Below are 16,738 nucleotides of genomic sequence, written 5' to 3'. Positions count from 1 at the left end.
CGCATAGCTTCCTCTACCCAGTTACCACCCCACCACCCTTACCCCACCCCCACTGTCCTCATCCATAGATGTATGATTTTTGTCCAGTCTCTTCCCACACCCCCCCCACCCCTTTTCCCCGAGAATTGTCAGTCCACTCGCTTTCTATGCCCCTGATTCTATATATTCACCAGTTTATTCTCTTCATCAGATTTTTTTATTCACTTGATTTTTAGATTCACTTGTTGATACATATGTATTTGTTGTTCATAATTTTTATCTTTACCTTTTTCTTCTTCTTCCTCTTCCTAAAGAATACCTTTCAGCATTTTATATAATACTGGTTTGGTGGTGATGAACTCTTTTAGCTTTTTCTTACCTGTGAAGCTCTTTATCTGCCCTTCAATTCTGAATGATAGCTTTGCTGGGTAATCTTGGATGTAGGTTCTTGCTATTCATCACTTTGAATATTTCTTGCCACTCCCGTCTGGCCTGCAAAGTTTCTGTTGAGAAATCAGCTGACAGTCATATGGGTGCTCCCTTGTAGGTAACTAACTGTTTTTCTGTTGCTGCTTTCAAGATTCTGTCTTTGTCTTTTGCCCTTGGCATTTTAATTTTGATGTGTCTTGGTGTGGTCCTCTTTGGATTCCTTTTGTTTGGGGTTCTGTGCGCTTCCTGGATTTGTAAGTCTATTTCTTTCACCAGGTGGGGGAACTTTTCAGTCATTATTTCTTCAAATAGGTTTTCAATATCTTGCGCTCTTCTTCTGCTACCCCCATAATTCTGATGTTGGTACGCTTGAAGTTGACCCAGAGACTCCTTACACTATCTTCATATTTTTGGATTCTTTTTTCATTTTGCTTTTTCGGTTGAGTGTTTTTTGCTTCTTTGTATTTCAAATTTTTGACTTGATTCTTGCGATCCTCTAGTCTGCTGTTAGATCTCTGTATAATATTTTTTATTTCAGTCAGTGTATGCTTAATTTCTAGTTGGTCCTTTTTCTTATCCTCAAGGGACTCACTAAATTTATCGGCCTTTTCTAGAAAATTCTTGAAAAACCTTATAACCGTAGTTTTGAACTCTATATCCAGTCGTTTGCTTTCCTCCATTTCTTTCATTTGTGATGTTTCTTTGTCTCCGCATTTTGGCTGCTTCCCTGAGTTGATAGAGTGGCTTTGTGTGCTAGGTGTCCTATAGGGCCCAGTGGCTCAGCCTCCCCAGTTACCTGAGGTGGACACTCTTGGTGCACCCTTTTGTGGGCTGTGTGCACAGTCTTGTTGTAGTTAAGCCTTGATTGTTGTTGGTATCACTGGGAGGAATTGACCTCCAAGCCAACTGGCTGTGAGGATCAGCTGTGTCTATGCTGGGAGAACTTCTGTGCTGGAGACACCCTTATGATACAAGACTTGCAAAAGCCTCTGTTCTCAGCTTGGATGGGACAGAGTCTCAGGCTGGAGCAGACAGCATTGGTTTCCCGTCAGCCCTGCCCTAATAGGCCCCTGTGTCTCAGTGTCCCGTGGCAATCGCTGCAAGCACCTCTGAGAGAAAGCCACCCTCGAGTTCCCCCCGCTGCCAGACAGTCCAGTGTCTCCCCGAATAAGTCTGGGTCCCTAGAGTCTCACCCAGAACTGGAGTTCAGTGCAGTCGGGAGCTTTTGTCTCCCTCCCACTTGAGAAAACCAGCTGCGTACGCAGTTGCCTGCCCTCTCCATGCTCCCCCCTCTTTGGGTTTCTATTATTTGGGATTTTCTTTACTTCCTGGGCTTGTGTGTCATTTTCCTTTACCAAGTTAGGGAATTTTTTAGTCATTATTACTTCAAGTAGGTTCTCAGTCCCTTGTTCTCTCTTCTCCTTTTGGTACCCTATGATATGGATGCTATTATATACACTCCATGTTGTCCCCAAGGTCCCTTAGACTATCCTCTTTTTTAAAAAAAATTCTTTTATTTGCTGCTCTGATTAGGTGTGTTCTCTACCTTATCTTCCAAATCACTGATTCATTCCCCTGATTTAGTACTCTTTTTATTTCTCCAGTGTTTTCTTCATTTTTGATATTCTATTCTTTATTTCTAATTGATTCTTTCTAATGGTTTATATGGTGTGAGTTTTTGTTTTTTGTGTTGTTAAAGTTCTCACTAAGTTCTGGAGCCTCCCTAACCATTGTTTGAACTCAGTATCTGGTAGCTTGCTTGCCTCTACTTCATTTAATCCTTTTTCTGGGGATTTCTCATGTTCTTTCATTTGGAGCACAGTTTTTGTGTTCCCATTTTGGCTGCCTCTCTGTATTTGTTTCTGTCTGTTAGGTAGATCTGCTTTGTCTTCAAGTCTTGGTATTATAGCCTTATTTGGTACATGTATGTGTCTCAGTAGCCCAGTCTTGCTGATCACCCAAGCAAAGTGCTCCAGGAATTTCCCTTGCATAGGTTATGTGAGCCCTTCTGTTGTAGTTGAATGTTGATTGCTATTGTCCCATCCATGTGTGGGGTCCATCTTAAGCTGGTTGACTGTGAGGATTGGCTTTGATCACAGTGTATGAGCTGCTGTGCAGATGCTGACCCCACAAAGCAGAATTTGCCCCTACAGGTTATGATGCCTACTGAGATCTTCCTTCAGATATGTCACTTGTGGAGCTGATTGGGGCATGCTCTCATGTCATCTGAATCTTGGCACCAGGTGTGTTGGTTCTGGGGCCTTTAGGAGGGACTCTGGTATAGGTCAATATCAGATATTATCTGGGACTGGCTGTGGGCTAGAAAGTGATCCACACTTTATGGCTGGCTGCCTTTGGGGGACCTGGGTGCCCATGATCAAGCTGCATACCAAGAACAGCTTCCACCAACACAGAGCCTGAGGGAAGATGAGCAAAAGTCCTAAGGCACCCCAAGATCCACTTCTCTCTTTCTCAACTTATCAACTGCTAGTTTGGCTCTTAGTCACTGAAAGAGCCTCTGATGGTATGCAAGGTACATGAGGTAGGTTCTCAGTGAATCACCTGGTAAGGGGGAATGGTGTTTATCAGGTTGAAACAAATTAAAACCTGATGTCAGTGCTAGGTCTGAGGTCACTCAGCAAAAGTCCCAGGGTACTCCATTGCCAGGTTCCACTATTAGATGCCCACATACCTTTGTGGTGGGATAGATTCTCAGGTAGTCATCAGGATGAGGCTAGCAGAGTTTATCAGACCAAGATTTGGCCATGTAAAGGGAGGGCCCTGCATAAGAATGGTGGTGCAGATCTAGTATGTAAGGGGAAAATGGCCCCTTCTCTAAAGCCATGGAAATGTTTGTCCAGGATTCTGCCTGGACCTCCTTCAGAACTAGAGCTTGGTATGGCGGGGCTGTCTGGAATCAGGAGGGTGTGTCTAGTGCAGCCGTGGGCAAACTACGGCCCGCGGGCTGGATGCGGCCCGTTCGGCTGTTCTATCTGGCCCGCGGAGCCGAAAGAGCGGAGGGTTCTCTTGCTTTCCCCTCCGCTCCTTTACTTTGAATTTATATTAGTTCACACAAACACTCCATCCATGCTTTTGTTCCGGCCCTCCGGTCCAGTTTAAGAACCCATTGTGGCCCTCGAGTCAAAAAGTTTGCCCACCCCTAGTCTAGTGGGTCCCCTGTCAGGTGCTCTGCTGGTGAAGTTTGCAGGAACAGGGAATGACCCCCGCCCCAGAACCACACAGCTTAGTCTTTGACACAACCTGAGTCTGCCTGGACATCTGCACAAGGGGCCCAGGCAGCTGATTTCTCCAGAGTGTGAGGTCAGTAGCACAGTGCAACAGGGAGTTTGGAGGATGGGGCAATTACATTCCCCCAAGCTGATGCTGTATGGAGGGGAGTGTTGACCCAAGAAAGATAGTGTTTGAGGTGTGGGAGTGGGACTCATCACAGGACCCTGGCAGTTGTCCCTTCAGCCTTCTCGCTCTGGAGCCACACAACCCAATCTCCTCACATGACTCTAGTCCACTCCAAGCTGCCCTCCTTCCTCTGGAGCTGAACCTTTTTGTGATAGACCTTACTCTGAGTGGCTGTGTCCTTTTTGTGCTGGACCTTTAAGAGGGCACTGGGTTTCTAGTAGACTCCTATCTCTTTGTGGTGGGAAAAGTTTAGGTGCTGCTGAGGGTCAGCTATTAATACCTTTCTCATATACTGAGAGTACTACATTTATAGTTTTGAAATAATAAAGATTATTTATTTGAGGTTTGGATGAAGTTGTGGATGGGAGTAATAGGTGAACTGCCTTTTTACTTTAAATAAATTGAATATTTTTTAAAAGGAGCATTAATGTCTATAGGGAAGACCTAATAGGAGTTAACAAAGGATTATAAACCTTGTGATAATATGCTTGTTTTTGATGTAAATGTTGTTGCTCAGTCCAACCTAAAATAAAGAAGATCTGAAATGTTTTTTGTTTTGAGAAAATTAAAAGAATAATTTTTATACATTTAACATTGATAACTAATAAATGTAGATAATTTACTTCACTTATTGAAAACAATAAATGTGTATGGATCACATGACCATGTTTTGGGACATTTAAAATTTAAGTATACTGGCATTTGCTTAAATATGCTTTGAAAAATAATTACTATTATAACTTATCAAATGACAAATGTGTGGTTTTAGGTTCCACTATTTTTATTAGTCACTAGCATTTTTTTTTGCACAGCTACTACATTTATAGAATTAAAAACTATATTAGAAAATATCACTCATCTTTATCCCTTCTATCTAATGTATCCTTATTCCCAGTTCACATTTTTCCTCTACAATAATTTTCTGTCACCCTTTTCTATGAAGTTTATTTTCTCATCATCTTCTGTGATTCATTTCTAATGAGCCTTTAAAAAATAATGTTTTTATTGATGTTCAAAAGAGGAAGGGAGAGAAATAGAAACATCTATGAGAGAGAAAATAGATTGGCTCCCTCCTCTTCAACCCCACTGGCAATCAAGCGCACAACCCAGGCATGCGACCTGACTGGGAATCGAACCGGTAACCTCCTGGCTCATGGGTTGATGCTCAACCACTGATTGACATCAGCCGGACTCTAATGAGCCTTTTTAAAAAATTAGCTATGAGAGGAGAGAAACTAAGATGGTGGCATAGGTAAACACCTAAACTGCTGCCTCGCACAACAATTTCAAAACTACAACTAAAAGACAGAACGGACACCATCCAGAACCACAGGAAAGCTGGCTGAGTGAAAATTCTACAACTAGAAGGAAAGAGGAAAGCTCACAGAGAATTGGAGGTACGGCAAAGGGGCTTTGTGCACGCAGAGAGGAAGGGCGGCTGAGAGCCTGGCTGACTTTCTCTGGCGGAAGGGGGAAGGAAGCCTCCGACCGCGCTGAACCCCAGTTCTGACTGCACTGAACCCCAGTTCCGGGCGAACCCCTGGGGACCCACGCTCTTACGGGGGGAGTCTGGACTCTCGGGCGGAGACTCGAGCTGGGAAAGGCAGAAGTCTGAAGGCGCACGCGGGCCAGTGCGCACAAAGGCTGCGGAGGTTGCCACAGGCTTTCCCTAGTGGAAGGGAGTCAGAGGATCCTGACTGCACTGAGCCCCAGTTCTGACTGCAGTGAACCCCAGTTCCAGGCGAGCCCCTGGGGACCCACGCTCTTGTGGGGGGAGTCTGGACTCTCGGGCGGAGACTCGGGAGCCGGGGAAGGCGGAGGACTGAAAGCGCGCGCGCGCGTGCCAGTGCGCACAAAGGCTGCGGAGGTTGCCACAGGCTTTCCCTAGTGAAAGGGAGTCAGAGGCTCCTGACGGCACTGAGCCCCAGTTCTGACTGCAGTGAACCCCAGTTCCAGGCGAGCCCCTGGGGACCCACGCTCTTGTGGGGGGAGTCTGGACTCTCAGGTGGAGACTCGAGCTGGGGAAGGCGGAGGACTGAAAGCGCACATGCGCGCAAGGGCAAGGCTGACAGGAAGCCAAGACTGAGACTCCACCCCATCCAAGCTGAGCACAGAGGCTATTGCAATTTGGCAAGTCTAATCCTATAAGGCTGTCTCCAGCACCGAACTTCTCCCAGCATAGACACAGCTGATCCTTACAGCCAACTGGCCCGGAGGTCAATTCTTCCCAGTGATACCAACAACAATAAAGACTTAATTACAACAAGGCTGTACACACAGTCCACAAAGGGGTGCACCAAGAGTGTCCACCTCAGGTTAACTGGGGAAGCAGACCCACTGGGCCATATTGGAAACCTAGCACAAATATCTACCTTACCAACTCAGGGAATCAGTGAAAATGCGGGGTCAAAGAATCAGATCACAAACGAAAGAAATGGAGGAAAACAAACGACTGGATATAGAATTCAAAACCACGGTTATAAGACTTTTTAAGAATATCCTAGAAAAGGCCGATAAATATAACGAGACCCTCGAAGATATGAAAAAGGACCAACTAGAAATTAAACATACACTGACTGAAATAAAAAATATTATACAGAGACCCAGAAACAGAATAGAGGAACACAAGAATCAAGTCAAAGAATTGAAATACAAAGAAGCAAAAAACACTCAACCGAAAAAGCAAAAAGCAAAAAAAAAAAAATCCAAAAAGTTGAAGATAATGTAAGAAGACTCTGGGACAACCTCAAGCGTACCAACATCAGAATTATGGGGGTGCCAGAAGAAGAGAGAGAGCAAGATACTGAAAACCTATTTGAAGAAATAATGACTGAAAACTTCCCCCACCTGGTGAAAGAAATAGACTTACAAGTCCAGGAAGCCCACAGAACCCCAAACAAAAGGAATCCAAAGAGGACCACACCAAGACACATCATAATTAAAATGCCAAGAGCAAAAGACAAAGAGAGAATATTAAAAGCAGCAAGAGAAAAACAGTTAATTACCTACAAGGGAGCACCCATACGACTGTCAGCTGATTTCTCAACAGAAACTATGCAGGCCAGACGGGAGTGGCAAGAAATTTTCAATGTGATGAATAGCAAGAACGTACAACCAAGATTACTCTACCCAGCAAAGCTATCATTCAGAATTGAAGGGCAGATAAAGAGCTTCACAGATAAGAAAAAGCTGAAGGAGTTCATCACCACCAAACCAGTATTATATGAAATGCTGAAAGGTATTCTTAAAGAAGAGGAAGAAGAAAAAAGTAAAGAGAAAAATTATGAACAACAAATACATATCTATCAACAAGCGAACCTAAAAATCAAGTGAATTAAAAACCTGAGGAACAGAATAATCTGGTGAATATAATAGAATCAGGGGCATAGAAAGGGAGTGGACTGATAATTCTCAGGGGGAAAAGGGTATGGGGGGTTCATGAAGAGAATGGACAAAAATCATACACCTATGGATGAGGACAGTGTGGGAGAGGTAAGGGCAGAAGGTGGGGTGGGAAATGGGTGGAGGGGAGCTATGGGGGGAAAAAGGAGAAATAATTGTAATAATCTGAATAAAGATTTATTAAAAATAAATAAAAAAATTAAAAAAAATAAAAAATTAGCTATTTAGGAGGCTGTGTATGTTTCTGCCCATCTAATATAATTCAAGTATTACTTGCTCCCATGGTTCACTCCCACTCTGTGTAGCTTTGAAAAATAGTTGAGTTTCTATTTCTTCTACATGGCAGGTAAAGAATTATATTTATCATTATTGGCAGAGTATATTGATTTTACAAGAACACACAACAATATCCATTTCTCTCATTGTGTTAAGAATTGCATTTAAACATATGATTTTAGATTTTAACATTGTAATGTATAACATTTCTATCTTTTCAATTTTCTGTTATTATAATATTAGTTTTTCATGTATCCCTGTGACTTGAATTAATTTTTGTAGTCTAAATACAACATAAATAATGTTTCATAGGTCTTGTTTTTGTGATAGTTTGGTAATTAGTTCAAAACAGCCCCTACCATCTGACCAGTGTTGCTCAGTGGTTGAGCATTGACCTATGAACCTGGAGGTCACAGTTCAATTCCCAGTCAGGGCACATGCCTTGGTTGCGGGCATGATCCCCAGTAGGAGGGGTTCAGGAGGCAGCCAATAGATGATTCTCTCTCATTGATGTTTCTATCTCACTCTCCCTCTTCCATCCTCTCTGAAATCAATAAAAATAAAAAGAATGCTATCATCATTAATATTTTTTAAAAGTTTATAATCTATAGACAATTTAAATTATATCCCTAGCCAGTTCTGTTCATTGCTGAACTTAAACTGATCTCAGAATTTTTTTATGCCAAATTTAGTATTTTTGCCATTAAATGATTTCTTCCCTTCTAAAATACATTTTTATTGCTCACCTGTCCTAAATGTAGATAATTATAAATTTTTATTTATAGTGTTACAATACTTGAATTTGAGTGAGTTCAAAAATCAAAATTAATCTTGCAAAAGGATGTATTCCTTAGAGGATTTGATGTAATTTGTAGATTTTCCCCTTTCACACTGTGTGGTGTTTTAGATTGCAACTTTATTAATGAATCTAAAATGCTAATTAACATTGTAACCAGCAGTAGAAACATTTATTTTTAGGTTTTCACACATTCCTTAGAATATTTTTGTTTGTTTGTTGTTCGTCTTGATTTAAAGGAATTTATCTGGGGTAAGATTACCCTTGCATATCACAAAGTATCACCTAGATTTCCTTCTTTGTATACTACTTCACTGTTATTTTTTATTATTTTTATTTTTTTAAATTTTTTTACTGATTTTTAGAGAGAAAGGGACAGGGAGAGAGAGAAACATCTACAGCACTGGCTGCCTCTTGCACACCCCCTACTGGGGACCAAGCCTGCAACCTGGGCATATGCCCTGACTAGTAATCAAACCAGCAACTTTTCAGTACAGTGCCCAACCAACTGAACCACACGGGCCAGGCCACTACTGAACTGTTCTTTACCTAGCTACTTGTGGAAGGTTAATACAGTGTTAGCTCTCAGCTAAAAGAAGCCATGCATGTCCTCCAACTTAGAAGCAAGTAAAAAACTTCTTATGTTAGTTCAGTGATTATTTTCTTAAAGCAGCTTGCCACTTGTTTATTAGTTCATACTATTTTTATCAATATCTTTGATTGTTTAAGAAAGTTTATACTAGTACTTGGTGGATTTAACTATCCTAGGAAACAAGAGGATATTGTGCAGAATTATTAATCAAAAGGAGTGGGAAAAGAGATCAGCAAATAAAGTATCAAGTAGATAACTCATAAATGTTCAAAGTCTGAAGCCTAGTTATTTAGAAGACTTCCCTCTCTTTGTCTAAGATGCATAGATTAAGCTACTTTGTACTGACAGTTTATTGTTGAATTTTCAAAAGCTAATCTTTATCTTTCTTGTTAAAACAATGGATTATTTCTACTTGTATTTGAGTGAATTGAAATTCCCCTGAATCAGTGATCTTGTCTATATTAAAATAGCAATTCTGCAAGTCATAGTTTTACCTTCACTATAATTTCAGAAATTAAAAATAACTATTGTCTTAAAATTGTCTTAATATTATTACTCTGTAAATTATTTAGCCAATTCTTTACATATTCACCAACTCTACTTTTGTATGTTAGTATTAGAGGCGAGGCTATTGCTCTTTTCCTTATACTGATTTTTTATTACATGGATTTATAAGCAGATGTTTAGCTGGCTTCTTAAAATTTGTTTGGTTATCATCCTTAAAGAAAGGGTTACAATATATGCGGGCTTTTGCAATGAATGGGTTGAGTTCACTGATTCCCATTTCATGTTCATTTCTGCTAACTTATTCTGTTCTATAGTAGTTTCTATTATGTCTTTCTTTTTAATAATTATTTTATTTGCTTTTAAGTGTTTCCTGAGAATTTTTACCTATTGTGAAAAGATGTGCTTCTGAATATTATGTAATGTGAATAAATAAAAAAGTGATTATGAAAAATTATAATGAAGTATAATTAACAATCATGGAAAGCAAAATCAGATTTTGAGAAGTTTATTATTTTGTCTTAGAATTATAGAAATTATGTACATTACCTGTTTCATATGATTTTTTTTTTCTGATCATATGAACATTTCAGTTTGAGAAGCATCATGTTAACCTAGTTCATTGTAACTAATCAGGTAGTTCTCTCAACCCTTGAAATCTATCCATTCTTTCTTTCTGTTCGCTTTACTAATGACTTCCCTGTCCTCTCCCAAAACATCTTTCTTCTCCCATCTTTTGGTTTGGTTGATGTACATGAAATGTGAATACAGATGAAGGCCTTTATGTTATAGAGCATCATTCAGTGAAAACTCATCCAGAGGACCAGAAAAGCAGAACGTGTGCATCAAGGTATCTGGAGTTTGTGGAAGCCTTATGTATTAAAGGACCAGGTTGATGCAACTGAATTGTTTAGTCTTATACTTAAAATACAGTATCGGTAACTGCATTAGGGAAATGTATTATCTAGAATAAATAAAACACATGTTTATTTTTACTTTGAGTATCACAGAGTAAAAGACTAAATATCAATGTACATAGCAAAATTTTACTTAGGAGCATTCTTAAGTACATAAAATACGTTTTGTAGGTAAGTGGATTTCAACTATTTTTCCTTTCTGCTCCAATATAACTCATACATATCAATTATCAAAATGCTAGTGAGTGTGGTGTCGGGGAGAATTCAGAATTTACTGTTGTGAAGGGCGTTGTAGTTTGACCCACTCCCTGGAATAATTCTGACATTCCCACCCCACCCCACATAGTACATACACACTGCTACATCTCCTTTTTAAAAGTCACTATTTAAAGATATATTTTTTCCTAATAATCTTAGATATTTTATTACCTCAATTCTGCATTTGGGGATTCAGCATAATTTTAATGTATGCCCATAGAAAGAAGAATAAATGTATCATTAAATCTCAAAATTGTTTGGTACCAAGCTACACTGCTTTGCCTATGATGCATGTCCTTTGCACTTCACTGTGACTCTTCCTAGTGAAACTCTACTAGATTCAAGGCTAGTGAGGAATCCGGGGTAATGGAAATGGGATTCTTTATGTTAACCATCTTTCTGTAATTACCAATTTATATTTATTTCATTATATATTTTAGTAGTCAATATGTAGGTTTGATTTGAAATTCTTTTCTATCTATAGTGTTTTTATAGTTGATGTCTGAAGATTTTATCTATCCTATATAATAAAACCCTAATATGCAAATTGACCGAAAGGCGGAATGACCGGTCGCTATGATGCACACTGACCACCAGGGGGAAGACACTCAATGCAGGACCTGCCCCCTGGTGGTCAGTGCGCTTCCACAGGGGGAGTGCCGCTCAGCCAGAAGCCAGGATCATGGCTGGCGAGTGCAGCGGTGGTGGCGGGAGCCTCTCCCGCCTCCGCTGCAATGCTAAGGAGCAGTGAGCCCAGCTTCTAGCTGAGTAGTGCTCCCTGAGGACACCCCCTGGGGGTCCCAGACTGAGAAAGAGTGCATGCTGGGCAGTGCACAAATGTTGTGCACCGGACCTCTAGTAGATATATAAAAGCCTAAGCAACCATTCTACTGTTCGACTGGTAGCTATGACGCACACTGACCACTAGGGGGTAGATGCTCAATGCACAGTCATGGAAACATGGAACAGACTGATGAATCCCAGAGGGAAGGTGGGAGGGGGGACAGTGGGAAGAGATTAACCAAAGATTTTACATATATACTAGAGGCCCGGGGCACGGATTTGTGCACCAGTGGGGTCCCTTGGCCTGGCCTGTGCTCTCTCACAATCTGGGACCCCTTGGGGGATGTTGGACTGCCAGTTTCAGCCCGATCCCCACAGGCCACACCGAGGGACCCCACCTGTGTATGCGTGCACCAGGCCTCTAGTTTTGAATAAAAGGCAGATTTTATTCCTTATAAAACTAAACTTTAAAATAGAAAATTTAGCTATATTTATATCTATAATAAGTAAATATTAATAACTCTTAAATAGATTATATTAAAGGAAGATAATCATTACTTTTGACTTTGAAATTAATACTTAGAATTATACAAAATTATGGACAAATAGTTCTCGCCTACAATAGTTTATTATTCTTTATTTTTCTTCTTTTTTGGTTTTCTTTGAATACTGTTTCATCTGGTTGTTAAAAATGTGATTAATTGTGGGTTTCTTCCCCCCAGATAATTTAACTGTAGTACTGGTTTTGTATTTAGAATTAAGGTTTTTTTTGGCTTTTGGCAAAATGATGATGTATTACATCAACATAACCCTATAATTTACTGTGCTGGGAAAACTAATTCAGTCTTAATGGTACCTAAACAATCTGCATCTCTTTATCGTCTGTCTTAGCCAAAAGTTAGATATGCACAGGGCACTAGTAGCATGCCTAGAAGATATCCAAGCCTTGAAAATGGGTTTATAAAAGAAGATGCATGGAAGAGTTGGTGAGCTTCATTCCTTCATAATAGTCAGTGCACTTATTGGGCATCTGATCTAAATAATATTTAAATATTGTTTCCTAGCAAAAAAATTTCATGGAACTGATGCAGTTTATTATGGAGATCTTTTATATTATGTACTAGGGGCCCAGTGCACGAAATTCATGCACTGGGGCAGGGAGGGGTCCCTCAGCCTAGCCTGCCCCCTCTCACATACTGGGAGCCCTCAGGGGATGTCCCACTGACGGCTTAGGCCCGTTCCCCCGGGGAACGGGCTTAAGCCACAGTCTGGCCTCCCTTTGTCGGAGGTGACCCGGCTGATCAGGGGAAGGCACCAGCCCCATCACCCTGCTGCTGCAGCCACTGCCAGTCACCGCAGCCACCAAGGTGTTTTCATCAACACGGACTCCAGTCCCTTCACCATGAAAAAATGACAACTTTCTTTTTTTTTTTTTTTTTTTTTTTTAAATAAATCTTTATTCAGATTATTACAATTATTTCTCCTTTTGTCCCCCATAGCTCCCCTCCACCCATTTCCCACCGCACCTTCTGCCCTTACCTACCCCCCACTGTCCTCATCCATAGGTGTATGATTTTTGTCCAGTCTCTTTATGAACCCCCCCATACCCCTTTACCCCTGAGAATTATCAGTCCACTCCCTTTCTATGCCCCTGATTCTATTATATTCACCAGATTATTCTGTTCCTCAGGTTTTTAATTCACTTGATCTTTAGGTTCATTTGTTGATAGATATGTATTTGTTGTTCATAATTTTTATCTTTCCTTTTTTCTTCTTCCTCTTCTTTAAGAATACCTTTCACCATTTCATATAATACTGGTTTGGTGGTGATGAACTCCTTTAGCTTTTTCTTGTCTGTGAAACTCTTTATCTGCCCTTCAATTCTGAATGATAGCTTTGCTGGGTAGAGTAATCTTGGTTGTAGGTTCTTGCTATTCATCACATTGAAAATTTCTTGCCACTCCCGTCTGGCCTGCATAGTTTCTATTGAAAAGTCAGCTGACAGTCGTATGGGTGCTCCCTTGTAGGTAACTAACTGTTTTTCTCTTGCTGCTTTTAATATTCTCTCTTTGTCTTTTGCTCTTGGCATTTTAATTATGATGTGTCTTGGTGTAGTCCTCTTTAGATTCCTTTTGTTTGGGGTTCTGTGGGCTTCCTGGACTTGTAAGTCTATTTCTTTCACCAGGTGGGGGAAGTTTTCGGTCATTATTTCTTCAAATAGGTTTTCAGTATCTTGCTCTCTCTCTTCTTCTGGCACCCCCATAATTCTGATGTTGGTACGCTTGAAGTTGTCCCAGAGTCTTCTTACATTATCTTCAACTTTTTGGATTTTTTTTTTGCTTTTTGCTTTTTTGGTTGAGTGTTTTTTGCTTCTTTGTATTTCAATTCTTTGACTTGATTTTTGTGTTCCTCTTGTCTGTTTTTGGGTCTCTGTATAATATTTTTTATTTCAGTCAGTGTATGTTTAATTTCTAGTTGGTCCTTTTTCATCTCTTCGAGGGTCTCGTTATATTTATCGGCCTTTTCTAGGATATTCTTAAAAAGCCTTATAACCGTGGTTTTGAATTCTATATCCAGTCGTTTGTTTTCCTCCATTTCTTTTGTTTGTGATCTGATTCTTAGACGCCGCATTTTCACTGCTTCCCTGAGTTGGTAGATTTGTGTGCTAGGTTTCCAATTTGGCCCAGTGGGTCTGCCTCCCCAGTTAACCTGAGGTGGACACTCTTGGTGCACACCTTTGTGGACTGTGTGTACAGCCTTGTTGTAATTAAGTCTTTATTGTTGTTGGTATCACTGGGAAGAATTGACCTCCAGGCCAGTTGGCTGTAAGGATCAGCTGTGTCTATGTTGGGAGAAGTCCGGTGCTGGAGACAGCCTTATAGGATTAGACTTGCCAAATTGCAATAGCCTCTGTGCTCAGCTTGGATGGGGTGGGGTCTCAGTCTTGGCTTCCCGTCAGCGTTGCCCTTGCGCGCACGTGTGTGCCTTCAGTCCTCTGCCTTCCCGGCTCCCGATTCTCCGCCCGAGAGTCCAGACTCCCCCCACAAGAGTGTGGGTCCCCAGGGGCTCGCCTGGAACTGGGGTTCACTGCAGTCAGAACTGGGGCTCACTTCAGTCAGAACTGAGGTTCAGTGCCGTCAGGAGCCTCTCACTCCCTTCCGCTAGGGAAAGCCTGTGGCAGCCTCCGCAGCCTTTGTGCGCACTGGCGCGAGCGGACTTTCAGTCCTCCGCCGTCCCCGGCTCCTGAGTCTCCGCCCGAGAGTCCAGACTCCCCCCACAAGAGCGTGGGTCCCCAGGGGCTCGCCTGGAACTGGGGTTCACTGCAGTCAGAACTGGGGCTCACTTCAGTCAGAACTGAGGTTCAGTGCCGTCAGGAGCCTCTCACTCCCTTCCGCTAGGGAAAGCCTGTGGCAGCCTCCGCAGCCTTTGTGCGCACTGGCGCGAGAGGACTTTCAGTCCTCCGCCTTCCCCGGCTCCCGAGTGTCCGCCTGAGAGTCCAGACTCCCCCAACAAGAGCGTGGGTCCCCAGGGGCTCGCCCGGAACAGGGGTTCAGTGCAGTCAGAACTGGGGTTCAGTGTGGTCGGGGGCTCCCTTCCCCCTTCCGCCAGAGAAAGTCAGCCAGGCTCTCAGCCGCCCTTCCTCTCCGCGCGCACAAAGACCCTTTGCCGTACCTCCAATTCTCTGTGAGCTTTTCTCTATCCTTCTAGTTGTAGAATTTTCACTCAGTCAGCTTTCCTGTGGTTCTGGATGGTGTCCATTCTGTCTTTTAGTTGTAGTTTTGAAATTGTTGTGCGAGGCAGCAGTTTAGGTGTTTACCTATGCCGCCATCTTGGTTTTCCCTCGACAACTTTCTTTAGGCATTTTCAAGATGTGTCTTTCATAGGATATGACATTTCTTTCTTCTTTTTTTTTTTTTTTTATCCTCACCTGAGGATATGTTTCCATTGATTTTTAGAGAGTGTGGAAGAGAGAGAGAGGGAGAGACAGAGAAACATCAGTGTAAGAGGGACACTTTGATTGGTTACCTCTTGCATGAGCCCTGACCTGGGCCCCGGCCAGGGAGGAGCCTGCAACCTAGGTACATGCCCTTGATCAGAATCGAACCCGGACCCTGCGGTTGGCAGGCTTAGGCATTATCCACTGAGCCAAACCGGCTAGGGCAGGATATGACATTTCTTAGCCCTTCAGCCACGGACCTTCGTTTTTTTTACTCCAGGAGTGTGGTGAAAAAACCCTAGGTCACCTTTTTGGATTCTTATACCCAAGCTACTAAGAATATTACCAGTGGCATACAGGGAGCTTAGCCAATGAGCTGTCAGAAAAGGTGTTTCCTCTGTAGTCCACACTGATCCAATCGCCTCCGATCGCCAGCTCTGCCCCAGCCAAGGCCTAAAGCCTTGGGGCCTGGGCAAGGTCCCCCCAGCTCCCTCCGATCGCTGGCTCCACCCCTGCCAAGGCCTAAAGCCTCGGGCCTTGGGCAGGGGCCCCAAAGCTCCCACCGATCACTGGCTCCACCCCTGCCAAGGCCTAAAGCCTCGGGACCTGGGCAGGGGCCCCCCAGCTCCCTCCGATCACCAGTTCTGCCCCTGCCCAGGCCCCTCTCATCACCCGCTCTGCCCCTGCTCAGGAGCCCCCTGGCTCAGGCCCTTCCCAGGTTGCTCAGGACCCACGTGGGGCCTACCTCGGAGTGACCTGGGTGCCGAGAAAGTTCCCGGGACCCAGGCTGCTGGGCGCCTGCATATGTAAATTAACCACCATCTTTGTTGGGTTAATTTGCATACTCACTCTTATTGGCTATGGGCGTAGCAGAGGTTCGATCAATTTACATGTTTGTCTATTATTAAGTATGATATACTATACTCTTAATATGTTTTGGAATTAACGTGTTAACTTTTTAAAATATATTTTTATTGATTTCAGAGAGGAGGGGAGAGAGAGAGACAGAAACATCAGTAATGAGAGAAAATAATTGATCGGCCACCTCCTGCACGTCCCACACTGGTGATCAAGCCCGCAACCCAGACATGTGCCCGGGCCGGTAATCAAACTGTGACCTCCTGGTTCATAGGTTGACGCTCAACCACTGAGCCACGCCAGCTGGCCTAATGTGTTAATTTTAATTCTAGGATTCTTAATCATTCAACTTCCGTTACAAGAAACAAGCCAAAAGAAAATGTGGAATGCGAAAAGAGGTATAAAATTATTTTAATCCTTATATTTAATATTTTATGAGACTTGATGCTCTGACAGTTATGTTCCTGTATATGGATTTTAATTAAATAAATTATATTGATTTAATATAACTAGATAGTTTAAAGAGGAAAAGTGTTACAGCATGAGTTAAATTTACTTTTGGTATAAGCAAATTGAAAAAAAATACTGAT

At 42.2% G+C, this 16,738-nt stretch overlaps 1 protein-coding gene across 1 annotated transcript in view; it reads left to right on the top strand.

Annotated features, from left to right (window-relative positions):
- LRCH2 (leucine rich repeats and calponin homology domain containing 2) overlaps positions 1-16,738 on the top strand; it is a gene marked incomplete at its 5' end in the record, with an annotated part of 196,370 nt that overhangs the window by 130,678 nt on the left and 48,954 nt on the right. The window contains one exon of the mRNA XM_080653128.1: positions 16,481-16,546. Coding sequence (XP_080509254.1) covers positions 16,481-16,546 — 66 coding nt within the window. The remainder of the gene's footprint in view (positions 1-16,480; positions 16,547-16,738) is intronic.

This window comes from Plecotus auritus (genome assembly GCF_963455305.1).
Source record: "Plecotus auritus genome assembly, chromosome: X".
Lineage (NCBI taxonomy): Eukaryota > Metazoa > Chordata > Mammalia > Chiroptera > Vespertilionidae > Plecotus > Plecotus auritus.
Note: the sequence above shows the minus strand (reverse complement) of the source record. Positions and strands in the feature narration are given on the sequence as shown.